At 38.3% G+C, this 13391-nt stretch overlaps 1 protein-coding gene across 1 annotated transcript; it reads right to left on the bottom strand.

The window, feature by feature from the left end:
- Nucleotides 1-1714: 1714 nt before the first annotated feature.
- LOC111807722 (uncharacterized) lies at nucleotides 1715-3672 on the bottom strand. Its single transcript, XM_023693571.2, has 4 exons — nucleotides 3315-3672; nucleotides 3043-3186; nucleotides 2209-2279; nucleotides 1715-2130 (listed from the first exon to the last, which is right to left on the bottom strand). Exons 1-4 carry the CDS (start codon nucleotides 3652-3654, stop codon nucleotides 1912-1914), a joined length of 774 nt encoding a protein of 257 aa, XP_023549339.2. The 5' UTR covers nucleotides 3655-3672; the 3' UTR covers nucleotides 1715-1911.
- Nucleotides 3673-13391: the final 9719 nt, after the last annotated feature.

The following is a 13391-nucleotide window of genomic DNA, read 5'->3' as shown; positions in this document are numbered from 1 at the left end:
CACTCACATTGGTGAAACAGCCAACTTTGATTGCACCAAGAGATCATTCTCCATATCAATTTCCAACGCACCCGAAGTTCACTGTTATCAAATATCGTCTTTTAGATTTTCTCTTTCGAGCTTTCTATTTCTAAAACGCGTCTGCTAGGGAGAGATTTTCACACCCATATAAAGAATGTTTCGTTCTCCTCTCAATCGACATGAGATCTCATAGTCCGCCCCCTTTCGGAGCCCAAGGTCCTTGTTGGCACTCGTTCCCTTCTCCAATCGATGTGGGACCCCCCAATGCACTTCCTTGTGTCCACCCCCTTCAGGTCTCAGCCTCTTCGCTGATACTCGTTCCCTTCTCCAATTGATGTGAGACCCTCCAATCCACTTCTTTTGGGGCCAGCGTCCTTGCTGACACACCACCTCGTGTCCACACCCCTTCAGGGCTTAGCCTCTTCTCTGACACATCGTTTGGTGTCTGACTCTGATACCATTTGTAACAGCATAGCATATATTGTCCTCTTTGTGTTTTTCCTTTCGAGCTTCCTTTCATGGTTTTTAAAATGGTCTATTAGAGAGAGGTTTTCACACCCTTATAAAGACTGCTTCGTTCTCACATCTAATTGATATGAGATCTCACAAAAACGGTCGAAAGTTCTTTACAAATTTCTTGATCTATGTGTACAGTTGATGTTGCTATGACAGGCTTTACAAGTGATATTCAGAAGTCCGGAAAGAATTATGATTCTTAACAAAGAGGTACTGTCCTTTGATATTCAAGAAGCCATACGTTTTCTTGTTGGATGATGCATGTTGTTGTGTTTGTAGGATAAACAATGCATAATTGGTGGCATTGGAGCTTGGCAAGAGCTTGGATTCCCAATCAGCCTCAATCCCACCACATTTTTTAATGATTTGATAACGATTGTGGATAGGGTTTGGTTGTATCTCACAACTAAACGTGTTAGTGTAATCGCTGCCCCGATTGACTTGAATGTTCGAATCGAGACCTACTTCATACCGAGTTTGGTTTAGAAGTCATTTGAATTCTTAGTCGTAGTAGAAAATAAATAATTTTTGAGAATTTTGTTTGAGTTTTGAAAATATTTGTAAAAAGTGGAAATTAAAACGAAGAAACTCTAGCTAAGTCGTAATAGTCGATGTCTTAGCCATCAAATTTATAGATAACCCTGAGATTCTGATCGAAACCAAATGACAATGAGAGTAGCATTTTCTTCGTATTTCTTGCAGTAGATTCTTGACGTACTTCTTCAAGATGGTATTTTCTTGAGTTTGTGATTTTGAATTTGAATTTCAAAAACTCTCGTAGGATATTAGTTAAGTTGATAGACTACGGTAAATTTAATATATTATATCAACACTCTTACAAAATTCGGACGTATGATCGAGTCTTGAATTGAGACTTCCTGTTTAACAAGTTAGCCGTAAGATGTCGTAAGATGTCCTAAAGCACTTAATTGACCACAAAAATCAAGGAAGTCCAAGATAGCTTACCAAACCAATTAGCAGTCATGAATGGTATCATCAGAGCCTAGACCACTTCCTGTTTCCTCGGGTATGATATGAATGCTAATAGTGACATAGGTTGGACCAAATAACGCTCCAATCAAACAGTAGGTTCAGAATTCAGTACCGTTAAGCTTGACTCATATTTATCAGATAAAATAGTACGTTAAGGCAACTTCAAGTTTATGTCACTATCATGTGTGAAAATGGTCACAAACCCTAATTATTATCGATTATACTTCGTTATAATCATTGAAAACCCATGAATACACCCTATCTAAATGAATATCACAAACCCTAATCTATTTCGAGATTAATATCACAAACCCTAATTCATTTCTATTTTCAAATCCCTTACACAAAATGATCCGACCCGATCAACCCGATCGACCCGAATTAAGTATTTGGTCCTTCACTAGAATAGATCAAATATCGAGCATACAAACCAATAGGGATAATGATTACACCGTGACCATTATCATTTGACTTGAAAAACCATACTCTTTTTGCTTTTGACCAACGGCTCAAATTATTGAAAAATTCTGTTTCATTGGTAATGATTTCAAATTGAGTCTCATCTCCTTCTTCAACGCCTCCAATTATGCATTCTTTTCTCTATAGAACATTAACAAGAAATCTCTTCACTCATGAATTGAGTATCACGAACATCATGAACATGTTAATGGATAATACCTCTTGTTCTAGAGTAAACTCCTCTCCTCCTCCAGAAAATTTCACTTCTGAATTCGATATAGTGACCGTAACTACGACGGATAATAACAAGTTGTTAGAAAATATGAGAGAAAGGGAAGAGAGACTCTTCGTAATGTTATGATATGTCCACTCTTCCTTAAATTAGCCAACGTGGGACTCCTTCTCAACAATTCTCTCCTCGAGCAAAGTACACCATAGAACCTCACCTGAGGCCTATGGAGCCCTCAAACAGCTTTGTTTTGGGCTTCATTCCCTAATTAGCCAACGTGGGACTCCCTCTCAATAATCCTCCCCTGACGCCTATGAAGCCCTCGAACAGCTTCCCCTTAATTGAGACTCAACTCCTTCTCTGGAATCCTAGAACAAAACGGTCTCCCTCGAACAAAGTACACCATAGAGCCTCCTTTGAGGCCTAGGGAGCCCTCGAACAGCCTTCCCTTAATCAAGACTCGACTCCTTCTCCAGAGTCCTCAAACAAAGTACACCATTTGTTCGACACTTAGAGTCACTTTTGACTACATCTTCGAGGCTCTCAACTTCTTTATTCAACATATGAGGATTCTATTGACATGACTAAGTTAAAGGCATGAATCTAATACCATGTTAAAAATCACGACTCTCCAGAATGGTATGATATTTAATGTCTACTCTAAACATAAACTCTCATAACTTTGCATTAGGGTTCCCCAAAACCCGTCATACCAATATACTTACAATAAACCCATGATCATTCCCTAAATTAACAAACGTGAAACTCCCTCCAAACAAACCTCAACAAGAAAGCGAAAAAGGGTTCGAGTTCTTATACGTTACCGTGTGTAGCATCATTCAAAAACATCCCAAATAATGTGAATTTTCGTAAATCAATGGAGACAAAGATTCCATAGTTGATTACGCCTACGTCAAATTCTTCATGTGCTAACAATAATGGCAAGAGAGCTTCACACCCATCACAACCTACAAGAAAGAAGCCACAAAAGTGAAGTTTCATGAATGAATTATGAAGCAAGAAACAAACCCAGATGGGGAAAAGGAGAGAAGAATGCTAAATTGATCAAGAAAAGAACCAAGAAGCTAATACTAACGGGAAGGACTGAAAAATATAAACTTTAGGTAAGCGTTGCCTTCCCAATGACTCATAGCAATTAAATCAAAATCAGTTTGTTTCATATCGAAGAGAATATCGTAGTAATCGTTGACCGACATGCTGGAATGGAAAGGCTTATTGCAGAAGAAATGGGTGAAGAATTGAGGCATGGTTTGAAGCTCTATAATGGAGGGAGTTGGGGAAGGGCGTGAGACAATTACGGTCAATTTGGCCTTCGAGCATTTGAAATCCATGTTGTTGTAATAGTTAACTTGACCGTGTATGAAGTTTAACAAGTCTATAAAATGATGCACGCCGTGAATGCTGAATGCTAACATATTGTCAATTCAATTTCTCAGCTCATTATTGCCTTTAACTTGCTTCCTTTTATAGCCACTTATCTTATTGCATTCTTTATTTGAGAAGTGTGGATAGTGTCACTTCGACTTCTCTCTCTGCTCCGATATTGTACCGTCGAGTCTAAACTCCAATATTGAGATCGTTGAGCTAGGCAGAGTGGGTCAGGGTAGTGTGGTTTGTGCCACGACCTAGTAGTGATAGCTAAAGGGTCGCCTAGAAACCTGTCCCTAAGCGGGGGATAATAGAACCACGTAGGATGACCTAGTAGTTGATTGGCACACAGGGGATTGCAACCCCCCGATTTTAGTGGAAGTATGGTCTCGTGGAAGGGTTATCAGCTAACCTCCACGAATGATGTTCAGAGAGCGATACTGATTCAGATCCAGCTATATTGTCCCCTCAATTTTACTTGTGAGATTGCACTTCATTCCAGGACACTATTGATCCATCACATAAGATGGCCAAGCCTCCTAAGTTGTAGAAAAGTGAGTGCAGCTTAGTTCGCACTCCCTAGAACCCCGTGACAAGGCCATGAATATCTACTAAGATAAGGATCCGAAAAAGCCTACAAGTAGATTGCTTACCAAGTATTTTTATACTCATCCCTTTCTACTCTTCTTTTTCAGGTGAGTGATGCTACGGATCGAGGCTGGGGCGTTTACGAGTCCGTATGTGTTTCATGCATAGATATGTCATTCATTTTGCACCCCATAATCATACTTTTTCATGAAATACATATACTACTTGGATATTTTGTTTTGATTGTAATTCTCCTTCTTAATTGCAAAACAATTTTCGTAATTTCTTCTTGTCTATCTTTTTTTATACGTTTCATTACATAGTCTGTTAGTCTCGCTCTTGATTTCGAGTCTCAAATTTTGGCTATGATACCTTTGACCCATTACGTATCACCATCAGCCGCACGGTTTTAAAACGCATATGCTAGGGAGAGGTTTCCACACCTTATAAAGAATGTTTCGTTTCTCTCGCCAACCAATGTGGGATCTCAGACTCTAACAACAACGATAATAATTACTAGTACGACAAATCAAACTATTATAAGATAAAAAAAAAAGCATAGCCTACAAGTACTTAATTGAAGTAAAAGCAATCTTGTTGCCCTAAACGAGTCCCACACACAAGTATAAGACAACCCGCAAATCATAACAATGTTCTTCAAAACTCAAGAAATAATTAACCATGTTGATCTTCAGACTTCAACTCATTCTACGTTTGTTGAGATCAACTTCTCTACTCACTCACATTGGTGAAACAGCCAACATTGATTGCACCAAGAGATCATTCTCCATATCAATTTCCAACACATCCTATCATATGTACGTAGCACTACGCATGAAACCAGCATTCTTCTACTATTACTTTCCTTTACATCTTTCAAAGCGTTTCAATTGGGGGTTTCCATTGAAGCAATTCTGCGATCATCTCAGATATGGCATAGACTATTCTTCAATGTGCTTCGCTATTTTTGAACAAAACTCACCTTGCGCAATCTTTCAATTTTACAATTCTTGTAAGTATATACCCATTTCTTGCTATTTCTTGACCCATAATATCAATTTTGATTCATTTCTTGAAACTTCTACTCATTAAATTGTGTTATAGATCCTCCTAACCAGCAACCGCCGGAGTTAACTCGTCTAATGATGCTATCAAGTCCAGAGAATCAATTGGATGTAGGAACCATTGACTGTGCAGCCTTTGTCTCAATTGATTCACAACGGTTCAGATACGTTTTAAACCTGTTTAGAAACATTGAGAAAGGTAATTACAACAATACCTAACGGTTCAGATATTGTCATTTTTGGGCTTTCTCTTTTGTGGTTCTCGTTTTTAAAACACGTTTACTAGTTTGAGGCTTTCACACCCTTATTAATAATTGCTTCATTCTCCTCCCCAACCCATATGAGATCTCACCGTCCACCCCTTTTTTAGGCCCAGCGTCCTCGCTGACACTCGTTCCCTTCTTCAATCGATGTGCGACCCCCCAATCCACCTCCTTTGGGACCAGTGTCCTTGTTGGCACACAACCTCGTGTCCACACCCCTTTGGGGCTCAGCCTCTTGACTAGCACATCGTCCGGTGTCTAGCTCTGATACCATTTGTAACCGTCCAAGCTCACTGCTAGAAGATATTGTCCTTTTTGGGCTTACTTAAAGATTTTTAAAACGCGTCTACTAGTGATAGCTTTTCACACCCTTATAAAGAATGTTTCGTTCTCATATCTAACCGATATGAGATCTCACAAAAAGGGTCAAAAGTTGTTACAAATTTCTTGTTCTGTGTGTACAGTTGATGTTGCTATCATGCCTTCAAAAGTGATATTCAGAAGTCCAGGAAGAACTATGTTTCTTTACACAGAGGTATTGTCCTTCGATATTCAAGAAGCCATTCGTTTTCTTATTGGATGATGCATGTTGTTGTGTAGGATAAACAATGCATAATTGGTGGCATTGGAGCTGGGAAAGAGCTTGGATTCCCAATTAGCCTCAATCCCACCACATTTTTTAATGATTTGATAACGATTGTGGATAGGGTTTGGTTGTTTCTCACAACTAAACATGTTAGTGTAATCGCTGCCCCGATTGACTTGAATTTTCGAATCGAGACCTACTTCATATCAAGTTTAGTTTAGAAGTTATTTGAATTCTTATTTGGGAGTAGAAAATAAATAATTTTTGAGAATTTTGTTGGAATTTTGAAAATATTTATAAAAAGTGGGAATTAAAATGAAGAAACTCTAGCTAGGTCGTAATAGTCGATGTCTTAGCCATCAAATCTATACATAACCTTGAGATTCTGATCGAAACCAAATGATAATGAGGGTAACATTTTTTTTTTGTATTTCTCACATTAGATTCTCGACGTACTTCTTTAAGATGGTGTTTTCTTGAGTTTGTGATTTTGAATTTTCAAAGACTCTAGTAGAATATTAGATCGTCAAATTTCAAAAATTAAGTTGATAGATTATGGTAAATTTCATATTTTATATCAACCCTCTTAAAAATATCCTTAAACTTTTAACGTTTGAAAAATGCTATTGAATTTCAAAATTTCTTTAATACACTTGAGCTTTCTTAAAAACTTAAAAAATTTGCTAAACCTTTTTTTATAGATAAATTGTCTATTTGCGTAGCATGTGAGCTTAAAAAAAAACGGTCAAACATAGGGGCAAAATAGTCATTTTGCCTGTATTCTTATCGAGGGGTCTGATTGGTTAAGTCATAACCATAGAGAGAAAGAACGAAGAGAGGAGAAAGAAGAAAGAAAAGAGGTTAGAGGAGAAGATCCGACCAAAAATCGAGTTGGAGATCTGAGAATCCTCAACTTAAACCTTTATCAGTTCAAGATAAGGTGCTCTCACGAATCGCACCTTCCTATTCCGTAAAAAAACGTCTAAGAACTTAAGGTTAGTTTGTGAATGTCTAGATCGAGATGTTTATCGAGATTTTCGTGTGTTAGCGGCATTTTTGTGTTGATTCTTGGACTCTTACCCTCAGCAGTGTGATCTCCTCAAGTTTTGGAGTGAAAGTGGCCAAGATTTGCGTTCGAATTGGAGTTTTAAGAAAACGTGATTTTCGGTAATCGGAGTAGGACACCACGGTAACTTTAGACAACCGAGGTAGCTCACCGGACTTGAGAAGTGTTGATATTGTCACCAGAACCTCCACTTCTCTCTCTGCTCCGATATTGTATCGTCAAGTCTAAACTCCAATACTGATATCATTGAGCTAGGTAGAGTCAGACAGGATAGTATGATTTGTGTCACGACCTAGTGGTTATAACTAAGGGGTCTCCTGAACAGGACTTCTGAGCCATAGAAACCCGTCCCTAAGTGGAGATAGTGGAACCACATAGGATGACTTAGTAGCTGACCAACACACAAGGGATGGCAACCCCCCAATTTTAATGGAAGTATGGTCTCGTGGGAGGGTTGTCAGCATACCTCCACGAATGATGTTCTGAGAGCGATATTAATTCAGATCCAGTCATACTGTCTCCTTTGTTTTATTTGTGAGGTTGCGCCTCATTCCAGGACACGTTGATCCACTGCATAAGATGGGCAAACCTCTTAAGTTGTAGAAAAGAGAGTGCACCTTAGTTCGCGCTCCCTAGAACCCCGAGACAAGGCCGTGGATACCTACTAAGATAAGGATGGAAAAGAGCCTACAAGTAGGTTGCTTACTAAGTATATTTATACTCATCCATTTCTACTCTTCTTTTTCAGGTGAGTGATGCTATGGATTGAGGCTGGGGCACATGCAGGAGTCTTAAAGCCACAAATGAGTGTCCTAAGGCGTCTATGAGTATGTATATGTTTCATACATAGATATGTCATACATTTTGCACCCCATAATCATACTTTTTCATGAAATACATATACTAGGATATTTTGTTTTGATTGTAATTCTCTTTCCTAATTGCAAAAAGTTTTCTATAATTTCTTCTTGTCTATTTTTTTTTTTTTACACGTTTTCATTGCATAGTCAGCTAGTTCAATCCTTGATTTCGAGTCTCAAATTAAGCTATGACAGCTTTGACCCATTACGTATTGTCATCAACTGTACGGTTCTAAAGACGCGTCTGCTAGGAAAAAATTTTCACACCCTTATAAAGAATGTTTCGTATCTCTCTCCAACCGATGTGAGATCTCACACTCTAATAACAACGACAATGATTATTAGTACTATGAATCAAACTATTATAAGATAAAAGAAAGCATAGCCTACAAGTACTTAATTGAAGTAAAAGCAATCTTGTTGCCCTAAACTAGCCCCACACACAAGTATAAAACAACCCACAAATCATAACAATGTTCTTCAAAACTCAAGAAAGAATTAACCATGTTGCTCTTCAGCCTACAACTCATCCATCATTTTTTGGGATCAAGTTCTCTACTCACTCACATTGGTGAAACAGCCAACTTTGATTGCACCAAGAAATCATTCTCCATAACAATTTCCAACACATCCCATCATATATACGTAGCACTACGCATTAACCCTGAATTCTTCTTCTTTTACTTACCTTCACTTAGTTCACAACGTTTCAATTGGGGAGTTCCATTGAAGCAATTCTGCGATCATCTCAGTCATGGCATAGAATATTCTTCAATGTGCTTCGCTATTTATGAACAATACCCACCTAGCGCAATCCTTGAATTTTACAATTGTTGTAAGTATATACCCATTTCTTGCTATTTCTTGACCCATAATACCAATTTTGAATGTTGTTTCTTGAAACTTCTACTCATTAAATTGTGTAATAGGTACTTCTAACCGGAACGCGCCGACGTTATCTTGTCTAATAATGCTATCAAGTCCAGAGAATCAAGTGGATGTAGGAACCATTGACTTTGCAACCTTTGTCTCAATTGATTCACAACAGTTCAAATACATGGTGAACATGTTTACAAATAGTGAGAAAGGTAATAATACTTAACTTGAAAGAGAAAAAAAGGTGGAAAGTGTCAAGGATGGTTGGGAGGGAGTCCCACGTTGGCTAATTTAGGGAATGATCATGTGTTTATAGGTAAGAGATACATCTCCATTGGTATGAAGCCTTTTGGGGAAGCTGAAAGCAAAACCATGAGAGCTTATGTTCAAAGTCGACAATATCATACCATTGTGGAGGGTCGTGATTCTTAATATGATATTAGAGTCATGCCCTTAACTTAGTTATGTTAATTGTGGACTGCAGAGAAGGAGTCGAGCCTCGATTAAGGGGAGGCTGTTTGAGGGCTCCATAAGCCTTAGAGGAGACTCTATAGTGTACTTTGTTCGAGGAGAGGATTGTTGGGAGGGAGTTCCACATTGGACTAATTTTGGGAATAATCATGGGTTTATAAGTAAGAAATACATTTTCATTGGTACGAGGGCTTTTGGGAAATCCAAAGCAAAGCCATGAGAGCTTATGCTCAAAGTGGACAATATCATACCATTGTGGAGATTCGTGATTCCTAATATGGTATTCGAGTCATGCCCTTAACTTAGTTATGTCAATTGTGGACTGCAGAGAAGGAGTCGAACCTCGATTAAGGGGAGGCTATTCGAGGGACCCATAAGCTTTAGGGGAGGTTGTTCGAGGGACTCATAAGCTTTAGGGGAGGCTCTATAGTGCACTTTGTTTCAGGGGAGGATTGTTGGGAGAGAGTCCACATTGGGCTAATTTTGGGATTAATCATGAGTTCATAAGTAAGGAATATATCTCCATTGGTATGAGGCATTTTGGAGCATTTCAAAGCAAAGCCATAAGTAGACAATTTCATACTACCGTGGAGATCGTGATTCTTAATAAAAAGTTCTTACAAAATTCGTTCTATGTGAACAGTTGATGTTACTATGAGACCTTTACAAGTGATGTTCCAAAGTCCAGAAAGTATTATGATTCTTAACAAAGAGGTATTGTCCTTTGATATTCAAGAAGCCATACGTTTTCTTGTTGGATGATACATGTTGTTGTGTTGTGTAGGATAAACAATGCATAATTGGTGGCATTGAAGATGGGGAAGAGCTTGGATTCTCAATCACACTCAGTCCCACGACATTTTTTAATGATTTGACATTGATTGTGGATAGGGTTTGGTTGCATCTCACAACTACAGGTGTTAGTGTAATCTGTGGCCCTATTGACTTAAATGTTCAAATTGAGATCTACTTCAAACCAAGCTTAGAAGTGGTTTGAATATTTGAATTGTTAGTCCTATTATAAACAATTTTTTTAGAATTTTGTTTGAGTTTTAAAAATATTTGTAAAAGGTGAGAAGTAAGACAAAGAAACTCTAACTAGGTCGTAATAGTCGATGCAAGCATTTCGGATAGTCTTTTCCTCCTAAAACGTTCAATAATGTTGAGGATTCTTGAAATTCCACGTTAACTACGTAAGGAGAAAATCATTGGTATATAAATGAGGGACACTATCTCCCATTGATATGAAGCCTTTTGAAGAAATTAAAGGTAAGGTCATGAGAGCTTATGCTCGAAGTGGATAATATCATACTAATGTGGAAGTTTGTTATTCTAATATGGTATGGGAGTCTTTTATCCTAACTTAGTCATATCAATAGAATGCTCAAGTATCAAACAAAGAAGTTGTGAGACTCGAAAGTATAGTCATAGTAACTTAGGCGTTGAACAAAGGGTGTACGTTCTTCGGGAGACAATATCGTACTACTGTGTGACTATGTTATTTCTAACAAATAATCCCTCTAATTTTCTATAGAAATCTGTAACCGCCAAAGCGCACCACTAACAGACATTGTTCTCTGACCTTTTCCTTTCGGAGTTCCCCTCAAGGCTTTAAAACACGTCTACTAAAGAGAGGTTTCCACACCCTTCTAAGGAATGCTTCGTTTCCCTCTCCAATTGTTGTGTGGTCTCATAATTCATCCCCTTGGGGATCTAGCATCCTCGTTGGCACACCACCCGATGTCTAACTTTGATACCATTTGTAACAGCTCAAGCCCACTGCTAGCAGAAGTTGTCCACTTTGGCTTATTATGTATGATCGTTAGTTTCACGGTTTTAAAATACATCTATTAGGGAGAGATTTCCACACCTTTAAAAGAAATGTTTCGTTCCCCTCTCCAACCGATATGGGGTCCCACAAAATCAATTTAAATATCACAAACCCTATCATTCAACCGATTTGAGGAATTACAGAAATAGATAAAAAGAATTTAAATGGCTAGAATAAAAGTACTCTTCACACACTTTTGTGAGTATGCATTGAACACATTCTTAGTGTAAACATTTATTTGAAATTTAAATTTGGCTCTTGATAACATTTACATTCCCATGTTACAATACTATCCCATATATTAATACAAAAGGAAAAACAAATTTGAGAAGGTCACGAATCACTCCAATCCAAGTAAACTTAGTTTTGAAGCTTCTGTGATTGAGATACCGAAAAGAAAGGTGTGCATTATTGGCATAGATAATAACTACCAATTCTCTTTAAGCGTTGCTTAACCATTATATTCTTATTAATCTCGATTCATTCATTCATATATATCTCTTTTACTTGCATCATAATTTTAATTCGTAGCAGATAAAATAGATCGATGATTTATGATTATAAGATGCTAGATACATTGGTTCAACTATGGTAACAAGATTTTTCCATTCCACTAAGGAAAATAGACCCAAAAGTGAGAACGAGTTCCAAAGGGAAGAATAATGATAGTGGAGAAATTAATTGACATGAACAACCACGCCCGTTTTGCTTGCTTGCTCAAATCAAGAAAAAAATCCAAGGGACGAAGAGTTATAGAAAATTTAAATTCCTCTCCTTCCATTAGACCTCCAATTATGCACTTCCTTTCCTGCACAACATCACCCAAATTCTAAAACATGCCGACAAGAATCAATAAACCTCGTAAACATCAAAACACATCATACATACCTCTTTGGTAAAAACAATATCCTTACATAAACTACTGAACGTCACTCGTGAATCCGTTAGGGAAACAAGAACTGTAAAAGACCACAACAAAGTTTAAGGAAACATGTTTTTTCAAGAATGAAAGGTTTTCCGAAAAGGGTGTTTCGTTCCCCTCCTCAACTAATGTGCGGGATTCTTGCGGGTACTCGTTCCTTTTTTTCCAATCAATGTGGGACCCCACCAAATCCACCCCCTTTGGGACCCAGTATCTTTACTGGCACACAGTCTCGTGTCTACCCCTTTCAAGGAACAACCTCTTCGCTGACATATCGTCTGGTGTCTAGCTCTGATACCATTTATAACGATCCACACCCACCGCTAGCAGATATTGTCCTCTTTGGGCTTTTCCTTTCGTGCTTCCCCTTAGAGTTTTTAGAACCCGTTTGTTAGGGAAAGGTTTCCACACCCTTATAAGGATGTTTCGTTCTCCTCCCAAACTAACGTGGGATTCTCACAATCCACCCTCCTTCGGGACCCTAGCGTCCTCGCGGGCACTCGTTCCTTTTTTCCAATCGATGTGGGACCCCAACAAATCCACTCCCCTTCAGGGCCTAGCGTCCTTACTGGCACACAGCCTTGTATCTACCCCCTTCGGGGAACAGCCTCCACACTGACACACCGTCCAGTGTTTGGCTCTGATATCATCTGCAACGGTTCAGGCCCACCACTACAGATATTGTCCTCCTTGGACTTTCCCTTTTCAGGCTTCCCTTCAGAGTTTTTAAAACGCGTTGGTAGGGAAAAGTTTTCACACTCTTATAAAGTATGTTTCGTTCTCCTCCTCAACCAACGTGGGATATATAAGATATCAGGAAAGAACAATAGAGTTATATATTACCGGCGGAAGCATGTAATGCAAGAACAACACGTCTAAAGTCATGTGAATCAATTGACACAAATTTTCCATAATCAATTTTCTCTATTTTCTCCATTTTGTCCACTTCAAAAGGAAGCAAATCCAATTCGCGTGACAAAATCGGCTCATAACCTAACGAAAAGAAAATGAAACTATGTTCTTGAAACCAAAAGAAACACAAGATTCTTGATTCTTGTTGAAGAGAAGAAAATATGTACGAACTTGAGCCGTGAAATGAAAGTCGGAGTTTGTTTACTGATTGACGAAGTGTGAAGTACATTGAAGAAAAACCATGGGCTTTCATATGGAGCATAGTAATGTAAAATATGTCAAGGGGAATTCTTGAATGTTGAGTCTCATTTGTGGTATAGAAGTTGAAGAATTCAGGCAACATTT

Source organism: Cucurbita pepo, chromosome 12 (assembly GCF_057944985.1).
Source record: "Cucurbita pepo subsp. pepo isolate OVF chromosome 12, ASM5794498v1, whole genome shotgun sequence".
Classification (NCBI taxonomy): domain Eukaryota; kingdom Viridiplantae; phylum Streptophyta; class Magnoliopsida; order Cucurbitales; family Cucurbitaceae; genus Cucurbita; species Cucurbita pepo.
The sequence above is the reverse complement of the archived record's forward strand: the minus strand, read 5'-3'. Positions and strand labels throughout refer to the sequence as shown.